The sequence below is a fragment of the Morone saxatilis genome, unplaced genomic scaffold (assembly GCF_004916995.1).
Source record: "Morone saxatilis isolate NCDOM2014 unplaced genomic scaffold, NCSU_SB_2.0 Contig23, whole genome shotgun sequence".
Classification (NCBI taxonomy): Eukaryota; Metazoa; Chordata; class Actinopteri; family Moronidae; genus Morone; species Morone saxatilis.
Genome location: NW_023339796.1, coordinates 14,076,191 through 14,088,702, shown reverse-complemented (window position 1 = coordinate 14,088,702; position 12,512 = coordinate 14,076,191). Strand labels below are relative to the sequence as shown.

General features: G+C 39.7%; 2 protein-coding genes across 3 annotated transcripts in view; both read right to left on the bottom strand.

The window, feature by feature from the left end:
• Positions 1-5,965, bottom strand: part of camsap2b (calmodulin regulated spectrin-associated protein family, member 2b) — a 34,240-nt gene extending 28,275 nt beyond the window's left edge. Inside the window, exon 1 of the mRNA XM_035670193.1 lies at positions 5,213-5,965. Within this exon, the coding sequence (XP_035526086.1) occupies positions 5,213-5,351 (139 nt within the window). The 5' untranslated portion in view covers positions 5,352-5,965. The remainder of the gene's footprint in view (positions 1-5,212) is intronic.
• Positions 5,966-7,379: 1,414 nt separating this feature from the next.
• ticam1 (toll-like receptor adaptor molecule 1) lies at positions 7,380-10,760 on the bottom strand. 2 transcript variants are annotated; one of them, XM_035670194.1, is made up of 2 exons: positions 10,691-10,760; positions 7,380-10,259 (listed from the first exon to the last, which is right to left on the bottom strand). In XM_035670194.1, exon 2 carries the CDS (start codon positions 10,112-10,114, stop codon positions 8,345-8,347), a length of 1,770 nt encoding a protein of 589 aa, XP_035526087.1. In that variant the 5' UTR covers positions 10,115-10,259; positions 10,691-10,760; the 3' UTR covers positions 7,380-8,344. The 2 variants fall into 2 exon arrangements, with proteins under 2 accessions (XP_035526087.1, XP_035526088.1); XM_035670195.1 differs by lacking the exon at positions 10,691-10,760 and adding an exon at positions 10,502-10,684.
• Between the last annotated feature and the right edge of the window lie 1,752 nt (positions 10,761-12,512).

The window sequence follows — 12,512 nt, the reverse complement described above, 5'->3', positions numbered from 1 at the left end:
GCTGGACACACACACACACCTACACACACCTACACACACACACTTACTTCCAGAACTCACTTACTCTTCTTCTCTCTTTCTTTCCTCACCATGTTGTAGTTAACCACACTTTGTGACTCAGAGTTATAATATACTAGTCATCCATCTGTCACTGAATGACATGCATACCTTGTATAGGGATATATATATGTGTATTTGTGTGTGTGTGCGTGTGTGTTAGCTTTATTACACTGTGCTCCAGTATGAGTGTGTATTCCTGGTGTGTGGGGTCATTTCCTCTCTGCCTGCCTCTGAATCACACCGAAGGAAACAAAAGAAAACTAAGAGAATCTATCTTAAAGGTACAGGTTTGTGCTCTTCTATCCTCCGAAATAAGATCACTGCACAGGAAAAAGAGCTCAACAAAACAACATAATGAAATTAAACATTTAAAGCTCAGTCCAGAAAAAATCTATTCAGCATGTGATCAAACCTCGGCAGTTTTCCAGTGGCTGTGGTTAGTGTAGACCCCCCATAACCCCACGCTGGGTGATGAAAAGAGATATTTATAGCAACAGGCAGATGTTACACCACATCAACATCTACTTCATAACAAGCTCTCCTGCGTCTAGTCACAGCTTTTAAATCAATCCAACTTTTGTCAGAATGTCTATAAAGCTGATTAATGGAGCTGCACTTGAATGATTCAGCCTCTGAGAAAGTAATTATTCTACTTTTGTTAGAAATGGTTACAGTACACAATTTGAAGAGCAGTAACTCAAACTATTTACAAAGCATACGCTTTCTTTTTAGATAATGTCAGGTTGCTTTTACATTTGAAAGTACTTGAAAGTGTTTAGTCGGATAACCTTTAAGCTTTGAGGTTAATCACATAGTTTAAAACAAAAGCAAAAAAAAGAAGAGCAAGCTACAGTAGCACAGAGAGCAAGTTTTTCTAGAGTTCATGAAAATCTGCCTCGTCAAGTAAAAACCCTCTCCTTTGTGTTGGCCATCAAAGAGGAAACAGACAGGAAGTGGCTGCCACAGGAAGTCCAGGCACGAAGAAGACTGCTCCCCTGGAGACCGCTGGGATCACAGCTCAGCATACACAACATCACGGTCAGCAGAGTTTATCTCTGCCGGCTAACTGCTCTTTGTTAAAGAAATTCAGTTGGTGGTCTGGGTTGCCAACTGGTAATGTTTCTAAAGTTTTTACAGAGATTAGTTTATTAGCTTTGGCTCATATGTTTGTTGGCTTCTATATTTTATACATTATCATCATGAGATAGACTAGACAAAATACTTTAAGCTTGCAATGACAGATGGCAAACTTGGCTACAAGCTGTGAACACAACACTGACATATTATCAGCTTTTAAGCTAATACAGCAAACAGTTTCCAATTTACACATCTCCCAGACATGGAGCAACATTATCATTCATTTGGAGTTGTGTTTTAGGCCATCTGATGAATGTATGTCCAATATTCTCTCTCTCTTCAGTTTCCACTCCACTATGTTCACCAGCTGAAAACAGCCTGTGGCCGAAAATAACTCTATGAGAGGGAACCAAAGCAATAAAGTTGTGGGCCAAAAAAACAAAACAATGACCTGAAAGAGGTTAAAACGCTGAGGGGAACTTCAGAGTGGACTGATAATAACTCCACATGCACTGTATATGATAGGTGTCATACAATAAAAACCCATATGAATTCATTTCCATTGTAAATACAAATATATTGACTATTACGTCCAAAACAATGTGCATATTTTTCCTACGTATAAAAATTAGACTGTGTTACATAGAAGACTGGTGGCATATGTATCCATGTACTGGATATCTAAGACTTTTTTCCCCCTACATGGTAAGTTAGTGGACAGCAACATGAGCTAGTTTCTAATTTTAAAGCAGCGTAACATATGAAACACAGAGCACAAAGCCATGAAAATCAGAGTATGCATGTCGTCATTCAAGCCAATACACCATCTGATTTTACTGATCAGCTTTAGAAGCAAAGTGGCATTCACTCTGCCACAGCTGGAGATGATACTCTCTCAGCTCTCCATGGTCGTCTTTGCTTTTTTTTACTGATGAATTGCATTTCCATCCATCCAAGGGTATTTAGTGTTGGTGACCTGCGGTGATGCTGGTGGTTACATCACTGTTGTAGCCTGAGTGTAGAGCCAGAATCATTGTGCTGCTACATTTGATAAAGTGATTCAACCATTTGGTGTAAACTCACCATTAAATGATAGATCAGGTTTTTGTCTGACAAGCCGATGGTTGGCTGCGATTTACAGGACTACATTTGATTAAACATATTAAATTTAAAACCAGAAACTGCCGTTCAGTGCGGTTAAACTGATCCAGCGCGAAGGTAAACAAATGCCAGACAGTGACCAGTAACCACCAGCTACATTAGTCCCGAGAGAAATTTACAAAAAATCAATGATGTTCATGCATTGATTTGTAAAGTCCTCCTCCACTCAATTGTGGTCTTTATATTGTTACTCCCTTTGGATGTTTGAGCTTCACTGTGCATGATGGATGTGCTTACTTAAATCTTAAATCTGAGTTTAACACATGGACGTAGGAGCGTGATTTTGTGAATTCACAACTAGTTTGGAAGCCAACAGTGTTTCAACATGCAACTTCATTTTGCAACATAATATCAGCACATTCATAGATTGTGGATCTTTCAATTAGAGTGAAGGAGTGGATGTAATATTAACAATGTTGGTAAAACCGTATTAGACACAAATAACTATTCAAAGCAGAGTAGTTTTATGTGTCTTAAAGCATGTGTGGTGGTGATCTTTAACAATATTAAAATACATTAGGCTAGCACTTAAGCACTGTTGTTAAAGTCTGAGCCGACCTCTGTTTGGTCTTTTGCTGCCATGTGTTTCAAGATCACATGATACCAACATGGAGACACATCAGGACAAAAGTATGGTGACAGTAAAGCTGCGCTCTGACATTTACAACACACCCACTCATAAAACTCCATGTGTACAAATGTCAGTCCACATCTTTACAAAGCCTCTTAAATCCCATTTGTTTTCTTTGGCTTTCTTTTAATTACATACATTTCACATAAAGGTGCTTGTTTTTAAAAACTACCATCTCTCTGAAAAGTGCTATATGAATATGCGCTTCATGAGTATGTATGTGTACGTTTTAGGGCTTATGCAAATCCGTCTCTGTGAAGTTTCAGCACAAACTTTGAGCTCATGAGAAAATTGTTACATCTAAGCATCACCAGATTCAAACCATCACTCATCTGTCCAAACTAGGCCAAACAAGACTCTGAGGAGTGGGTATGAATTGGGCCACAGTTCTCGGCTGCGCTGGGAGCTGAAACTGTGTCACCAGAGGAATGGGGAAAAAATACGGCGGCAGCAGCAGTGTGCTAACAGCCGCAGGTCTTGTTGAACTAAGGCTTTCTCATATGTTGCTGTCCTCTACCTTGTGTAAGTCTCTCCACCATTTCATGCTCTCTGAGGTCAAAACAAGAGTCATGTGCAGCCCTATTTGGCACTCGCTGCTGGATCAATGGGTGTGATTCATATGTCTGTCTCTTTCTAAGTTTGTCTGTCTGTGTGTGTAGCATCAGAGTAGTGTACATGGAGGAGGAGCTGTTAAAAGCATTCATTAGGAGCTGGAGTAAACCTCTGGGCTGAGAGCAGGCTGGAATTACTCTTTATGAGGGCAGGCCGCCAGAGCTGCTTCCAGACCACACTGAGGACAGGAGACAGGCCAGAGCTGGGATACATGTAGTCACGTATAAAGAATGATTACTGACACACATATCCATATGAAAACATCGGCAGTGTTACTGTCAAGAAAAGCAAAACATAAAAGTTCACTGACAATAACTTCAAGAGCTGAAACATTTAGTCGATTAATCAATTAGTTGATCCACAGAAACTTAACTGGTAACTATTCTGACAATCAGTAACATTAATAATGGATTATGTGAATTATCAAGCTTCTCAAGGGTAGAGATTTGCCATTCTTCCTTGCCTTGTGTGTGAGAAACTGAATATCTTTTGGATTATTGACTTTAGGTTAGAAGACATTTTAAGAGACATCCCTTTGGGCTTTAGGAAAGTGTGACGGGCATCGTTCATCGGACATTTTATAAACCAAGAGATAAACTGTTTTTCCAGAAAAAATGCCAAACATTCCCTGTTACCATGTGTGAGTTGAGGGGATTTGCTTCTTTTTAGTTTTATGTGATAGTAAACTGAATATATTTGGAGTTTGGACAGAAGATGTGTGATGGGCATTAATAACTTTTCCTGACATTTTATGGACCAAGATATTGGAAAAAACACCAAACACTCACTGTTTCCAACTTTTCAGTTGCAAAGATTTGATACTTTTCCTCATCCAATGTTATTGTAAACTGATGATTTTTTTGGTTTTAGACTGTTGGACTGAAAACAAGCAATCAAAAGACACCACCTTGGGCTTTAGCAAAGTGTGATGAGCATATATTTTGATATTTTAGAACTAAATTGATTGAAAGTAAGACAAATAGTAAGAAGTCTTTGTGGTAGTGGAAACTGCTGATCTGTTACAGATTGGACACTGCCATCAACACTGAATTGTGCATTAAAACTTTCTTTTAACATTATAACATTTTGTATTTTTATATTGTTTTGAAGGGTTGATGTCAGCTGCAGTCCTAAAATTAAGTTACAACACATCAAAATGCCATCAAACTGTAGAGGCTGACAGTTAAGAGACAGAGCGTTACATAATAGGTCTGACCTGACTTATGCAGTGGGGAGTAATTGACATTAGGTATGCAACAGGTTAAATCACTGACACTGTGACATGAGCAGTAATGTAGAGGATCTGACCTATGAACTGCAGGTAGACATAGAGATGTAAAGAGAAATACAAAGATGAACCTAAAATAGAAAAGAGTTATCAGTCTTTCTATTTTGGGTGAACATTTTTTATTAAATGTCTTATTTATAGAATAGAAACAGAAGAACTATTTCTGTTTCTATTTAATAAAACAAAGGAGGGACATTTAAGAGAGTAGTTTAACTGGGGTTGTCTGTAACAGTGGGTCTGTTATTTACAAAACAGTCCCGCCAGTAAACCCCCAGGTCCAACTCATCATCAGTCCACATTATTACACATGTTGGATGATTATCTTAACAATGTTTTCCACTAATCTAATCCAGAGATGAAGACGATTAGGAGGCGCCACCTACCCGAGCCGAAAGCCTTGGCCACCAGCCACGTCAGGCTGCATGATATCTTGGCCCTGGTAAAGTCATAGTGATCGAAGCTCTTGATGGCAGGGACGATGAAGGTCCGTCTCATCCCTCTGTCGTCTGCCGCATCTCCCATCTTATCTCTCTCGGGATCCCGCTTAGGGGCTTCACTGCAGCGGGAGGATCAGTCAGCTTGAGGAATTCCTCCTGACTGCGGATGACATCCCGTCCAGAGGAATTCAATGCAGCAAAAATTTCCCCCTTCTCCAGAAAAAAAAAAAACTTTGAGCGTGGCCTTGATTGTTGGAGAGCACGACGAGTTGGGTTGACCAAAAAAAAAANNGGGGGGGGGGGGCGCTACATGAGCACCATCCTCCAGTTTTAAACGTTTCAGGAATATCCTTACACCGTGACAGCACAGCGCAGTTCAGAAGCAGGAATTCTGAAGATTTCCTCCATTCCCTGACATTATTATCCTCAGGTTGTCCGACATAACGGAGCAGCTGTGCGGCGGAGGAGGACAGCTACAGCCCCGAGCACCGGAGCACGGCTTCACACATCAGCGAAAGACGCCGTTCGTGTCCATGTTGTTCTTCCTTTTCTTTTCCCAACTGTTTCTCTCTCTCTCTCTCTGTCTCTCTCTCCTTGTATCTCTCCGCGGCGTCTTCTCTGCGCTTTTCCTGCCGCACTGGTCGGAGGATAGAGCGCGCATGCGCGATCCACCCACCCAGTCTGTTGAGTCCTGACAGGAGTCATAATGTAATCCAAACCGAGGTGGAGTTCACTGGCAGGAGAGGTTCTGACTAACTCCCAGATGTTGTTTCCACGAAGAGCTGCAGACAGAAATACTTTCACAGAATATCTCTGGATATAAGGAAGAAGAAGACTTATATAATGCATTATTCTATAGTTTTTAATAGCTGGGTAGGCATTGTTGTATACTTTGAGTCTAACCCTCCTACTTTACAGATATGATTAATTTAATTATAGGCTACTATTAGAGAAAAAGCACATATATAAATCTAAATGTTTTTGTTTAATATCACTTTATTATTATTATTATTAATATTGATTCCTTGACAGCAGTAACTAATAAAAACAAAGTCAGAAGTACCATAGTACCAAGTGTCTTTTTTATTCAATTTTATTGATTTACTTGGTCATTTATCAATTATTTAAATTTTTTTAGTATTCTGACATGAAACATTAACAAGGTAGGGATTGATTATTATAACATTACTAATTATTGTACATTGATTCTGTCAAATGTGTTAAAGAAAAGGAAATCAATGTTGATTTTAGACTTAAGCAAAATGTATTTATTGTAAGACTTTAGACGTTTACACCGGGGAGATACTGTATGTACTAACTCCACTACAGTTTTCTGGTAGAACTGGTGTATCTCCAGATTGTCAATGAAACCAGTATCGATTTTGCTTCATCACAATGAATTTAAGAGCTACAGGCATGAGGTACAGTTTCTTTAAAGATGTGGCGAGCACTGACTGAGCAGGAGACAAAATGATAAAAGGACGCCAGGGCCTCAGGGGTGTTAGGCTGAATTAGGGCACACACACACACAAAAAATAGTCCGTCTAGGTTGTTAACCTGGCTGATGTAGAAGCAGCTCTGAGCAGTTTTTATGACAGTCTGGGATAAATGAAGCATATCTGTGGACCCTCAGATGAAAAAAGTGAGGGGTATGACACAAATATACTTAATTATTTACCCTCTCACACCATGACATTCAAGTGCTCCTCTGATGTGAGGTTAGGCCAAAAATGAAACATCCCTTTAAAGCACAGACATAAGCTGTTCATTCACATTCTGGAGCTACTGTACAGTGACAATATGACACATTTAGTTTAGATTCACAAATCTGGATTCGCTTGTACTATTAAGAACATCCAAATACACTTCTACACCTAATCACCAAAATAATGTTAACTAGTCAATTATTTTAATTTTAATTCCAAGTACATTTTATTTCAGTACTTGTTCACTTTAACTTGTGTAGAAAGTGTGACTGCAGGATGCATTTTGCATTGTGGTATTGCTGCATCTACTTAAGTTAAAGAAATTTAATACAGCAACAGTATACTGTCAATGGGAGAGACTAAGGGCATCACTTATATCATCATTCTCCATATGGATGGGACAACAGTAAGAATTAGAAAAAATTATTGATAAAGCACTGCCGAAAACAAGGCTACCAAGTGCATCAGAAAACATCAGAAAAACTACAGAAACAAAAATATTTGCAAAAATGAACAAATACTAATGATGAGATGAAAGAAGAGTAAAATCTACAGAAAATGACATGTTATAGAAGTGTTTTTTACCTGATCTCCTCAGGTAGTTTGTTTTACTGCTTGTCCTCATTTTCTGTCTGAACTATTAAAAGCAACGTGTCTGAGAAGCTCAGTGTGCAGTTTGGCTCTTAAACAAAATGTCAGAAATATGTGAATAGGTCCCAGTTAACCATCAACCTGAGCTGATCAATAAAATCTTACAATCGATTTGATAATTTACATTTTACTGGCAATCAGTGATGTTCATGTCTTCAACATGAACATTAACAGACTGCTGCTGTTGTAATCAGATTTACAATTATTGTCATACCAAACTGTACCTTCACATAATGATTTAAACACCATGAACACTTGGAAATAAAAGGAAAATATGAAATTAAGATTGCATCTATTTTAGCTCTCAGATACCAGAGCAGTACTGCTATTGGATGACACTGAAGAAGTTCCTGTGAAGGGCAATGAGGAGCAATGAGGAGAAATGAGGTGCGTGTAACGGCACTGCTCCCTAGTGCCTGAAGTGGGTTCATACAGCTTATGAGATCAGGAGTATGTATCACATATCGGCCAGTAGATGGCAGTCCTCTGCTAAATATGAATCTGAAACACTGTTCTGCTCAACAGACACTTAATTTTTTCCTGCGACAGTTTTATTGAATTGTCTTTCCCCAGCAGTGAAACAATCTGCAGTGAAAACCCCTCAGTGGTTGTTACATTTTAGTGTTCAGAAAACATGATTATTTCTTTCAGCTTCTACAAATAAATTGACTCCAGAAAATGTTTTTTTTGTTCTTATTTTTTTTAGAGAGAGAGAGGGAGTTTAGGGCTCATCATCATCACTGTGTGCACCTCCACTCAAGTCCACAGTCATTTGAGAGTCATTACCGATCATGATGTACTTAGCATGTTCAATATGAATATTTGGTTGTTGTTGTTGCCACCAAGCCCTGCCGTCAGCACCGTCCAGTTCTGGAGGCACATTGGGACGGAGAAGAAGTTTTTGTGCCACTAAAAGCCCGAGGTTCTCTGTCTCCAGTGACTCCACTGCTTTACACTCCTTGAGCATCTGCCTTTGGTGCTGGTTTAAATGCTTTAGTCTCTCCTGTTTCTCTTTCTGCCTTTTCACCTCCTGCTCTTCAAGCCAGTGTTTCTTCATTTTTTTAATCCTTGCTGGAGTCAAGGACTTTTGTATTTTTCTCTCAAAACTCTTGCTCTCTACGAGTGGAACTATCCCCTGCAAAACCAAAGGGATGCTCTGTCTGGGCATGCAATTCTCCTGTGGCAGCAGAGGGATAACAGTGTTGTGCTTGTGTTTTTTGTTTACGGAGTTGATAAGAGCAGAGTTTGTCTCTATCTCCTGCATGTGATTGTTGAAGTTGTGGGTGAGCAGCAGAATAGTAAAAGCTGTGTTGTTGATAGCATCCTCCACACACCTCAGACTGCACTTCCCAGCGGTGGCAAACTCCTCAGAGAAAGTTGCCCCTTCGTCACCAATGACCTTTGACAGTTTTTCTCTAATGGTCTCGGCCATCTCTGCATCCTCTGGTGCATGCAAGATAACAAATGGATAAAATGTAGCCTCCTCCTCGTCTTCTTCTGCACCGTTACTCACAGGCATCTTGGGTAGGATGATGTTTGTTGCAGTAGGTAGTGCAAAATTTGGTTCAGTAGTTGGTTTGGTGGTTCGGATTGGAGTCTCATTCAGAGTGATATGACTGTCCAACTTACTGGTATCTGTGGCAGATGTTTCATCCATCCTTGCGTGTTTCTTTGCTCCAAACATAAGAGGTTCATTGGATTTCAGCTGAGGCTCCTCAGATTTCTGAGATTGCCCAGGTGCATTTTTTTCTCCACTCGCATGGATGTTGGATTTTTCTGGAGTTCTTTTGACATCTCGAAATAAGGCCGTTGGAGGTATACTTATCTCTAGATGAGTAGGGTATGAGGGCATCAAGGAGGTCGCTTGCAGTGGGCTGGGCAGACTGTGAGCTCTGTCTGACTGATCCTGGGTCACTTTCAAAGTTGTGTTTTCTTCACTCAGGCTGCTGTAATGGTCACGGTAAGACTCTGACTTGAGATCTGTGGGGGAGCACATCCACTCTACAAACTGTGGCCCACACACAACTTTAGCTTCCTCACCTAGTCGATCATACTCCAGATCCTCACAATTGCTTGCTTTTTGGTCGTCACTGGAAAGAGCTCTCTTATATGCCAGGTTTCTCAGAAGTGGATCACACAGCCTCTGTTCTGACAAAACCTTGAAAATGCGAGCCAACGTTACCAAAGATTCTCCTGTAAACTCCTGGAAATTACTGCAATGAACGGCAAAATCTTCTAGTTTACCTCCACTCATCTGACATTTTTCAGCCAGATGTTTAGCGAGGTAGTTGTCCCTCAGAGACTGGAGTTTGTTCAGGGCCTGTGCCTCCTTCTGGAGAACGATCAGACACAAGGCATGTATGATATTATCTTCAGGAGACTCACCCAGCTGGAATGTCAGGCTAAGCAGTCGCTCCTGAGGTGCTTTAACTAGTATGTCAAAGACATCTCTCAGTCCTGTCCCCTGAGTTTCTTGTCCTCCGTGACTCATTTTCTGTTTTACTTGAAACTCAACCTCCAGCCGATGACAAGAGCTGATAGGATCACATCTTATTTACCAACATATTCGTCTTCATTTCGTCAAAAACTTGAGTTGTTGGAGAGAGAGGTGCACAATTCCAAGGACATTCTTGTATCTGTAAAGAACATGAGAAGTTATGTACCATGGTATATTACAACATCAACATGTATGGTCACAACATGATGGTCTTTTTGTACTTAGACTATGTGTTTAAAAAGTTGTACATTTGTTTGCATATGCAGCCAAAATTACATTTATTGATCACACTTTGTATTGTTCCACTGAGCTCAAACTGACCTTTAAACTGATTTGATTTGAAACACTAAATCAATAAAAAACTTTAAGACAGTGACTCACCAGCCAGGTGTTCTAGGCGAGCCTCAGTGCTTCCAGCTCAAATAAGGAAGTCACTCAGACTCTCTAGTTCAGTTTAACCAGAAGAAAACTACTTTCCCTTAACTTAGTGCAATTCTGACATCGACCACAGAACACGACCGAGTGTGGAGAGTCTGGTCAAACTTTTGGTAAGTTTATCAGTAACCGTACCTGGGTCAGCTGTAGGCCCCTGCTACCACGGAACACTTTCGTGCAGCATAATGATGATGTCACAGAGTGTGAAGTAAGGGAGCCCATGAGGGACAAAAGGCAAAAGCACGAAGAACCATTCATGACTGAAAACTTAGTTCTCCACATAACCAAATATGTTAAGAGATGCTATAAGTAATAAAAACATTCGCCAGAATTGCTGCTAACCTCTTAAACATATTCTTTGTGACACTCTATCAACTCTAATGTACTTAAATTTCTCACAACATTGCAAATCTGCCAAAAAACACTTGTGATGTGTGTGGGAGTCTTTAGCTCCTTGTGCACAATAGGCGCAGGAGAGAGAAGAACTCTGGCTTTTCTCCCTCTCTGCTGAGAGGCAAGTGTATTTTTATCCACGGAGGAAACCTCCAACCCTGTATTTACCCGGGGTGGGGTCACAGCAGGCAGAGTGCAAGCCAACATCAAATCCCTCAATGCAGTTTAGACAGAGAGTCTTTCTGTTCTTAGTACTGAGCGCAGTCTGATATGTTTACTGTATGACCACTTCTGAAGGATTACAGTAACTCTAGCTTATAGGAAGTGTGGTCTCTATGCCTGTTGTAGCATTGGTATGTATTTGCCTTTACAGAATAAAGTATCACCATTCAGTTAAGCTTTATAGCACATGGCATCAAGACCACAGCTCTGTTGCTTTAAACATAACCCCATCTATAGCCAAGAGTACTAAGCCATAAGGGACTGTATGAAAATTATGTCAGAGAAGGGACAGGACATTACAAGTTTTCTTTTGGCTAAATGACATTTTCAGTCTTGCTTTTATATAGTTCATATATACATGACTATATCAGGATATTGGTGTTTGGGACTGCATTGATTATATGACATGGGATGGGGTTTAATGTATTTTAATTGAATCTGAGTTCAGTTTCAAATCTTTTTAAATCCCTGACAGAATATTTTTTTTATTTAATTTTATTTGGAAAGCGACAATGTACATGATTAAACATTAATGCTATTATTTGATGTATCGTACCAGGGTTAGTTTAAAGCTCTGATCTGCAGTCCAGATTAAAGGTAGTTTTAGGTAGTTTGTCTGGTGGGGAATCAATACATCTCTTAGTTAACAAAAAATGTGTTTTGTTTTTATTTCAGCATTATATCTAAATCACAGAGTTGTACTGTGCTAAAAGGGTGTAGGGCTTTCACCACATATTTTGTCGCTGCTCTGTGACATTTAGTAGCGCTGTCCTGACTCATTTCTCCTTTAGCTGTGAGGAAAACTAGTGTGTGCTCCTCACTTGGGGGTGGGGGGCACAGAAGCAACAACAGTGGAAATATTAATTATACTTTATCATTCAGCAAATAAGAACTAAATAGACTTTTCTGCATGTACTTAATGTATGTTTATGATACATTATGTTTATGATGTTTGCATAAATGTGGTCATTTCCAGATTTTGAGTTTTATTTGATTCCATGATTAAGCAAGTTGCACCAGTTCAATACTGTGCAATATTATTTTTTGAATACTGGGTGTTAGTGTTTTTAAACATACAATATATAATTTCTGCCGGTAGAGGGTCTCTCATGTGAAAATACTAACAAGTTTGATGACATTATTGTAGCGTTGGATAATGGCAGCAGTTGTCTTTACCACCATTTCCGTCATTGCACTTACTTTCTCCCAGTTAGGATTCCTTCAGTGTACCTTGCTCTGGAGAGTATTACCATGAGCAAGTTATCCACAGAGGTCTCCTCCTTACCGAAAAACAAACAGACCTGGTGATTAAAACCTGTAAAAACACTGAATAAAGCAGTAT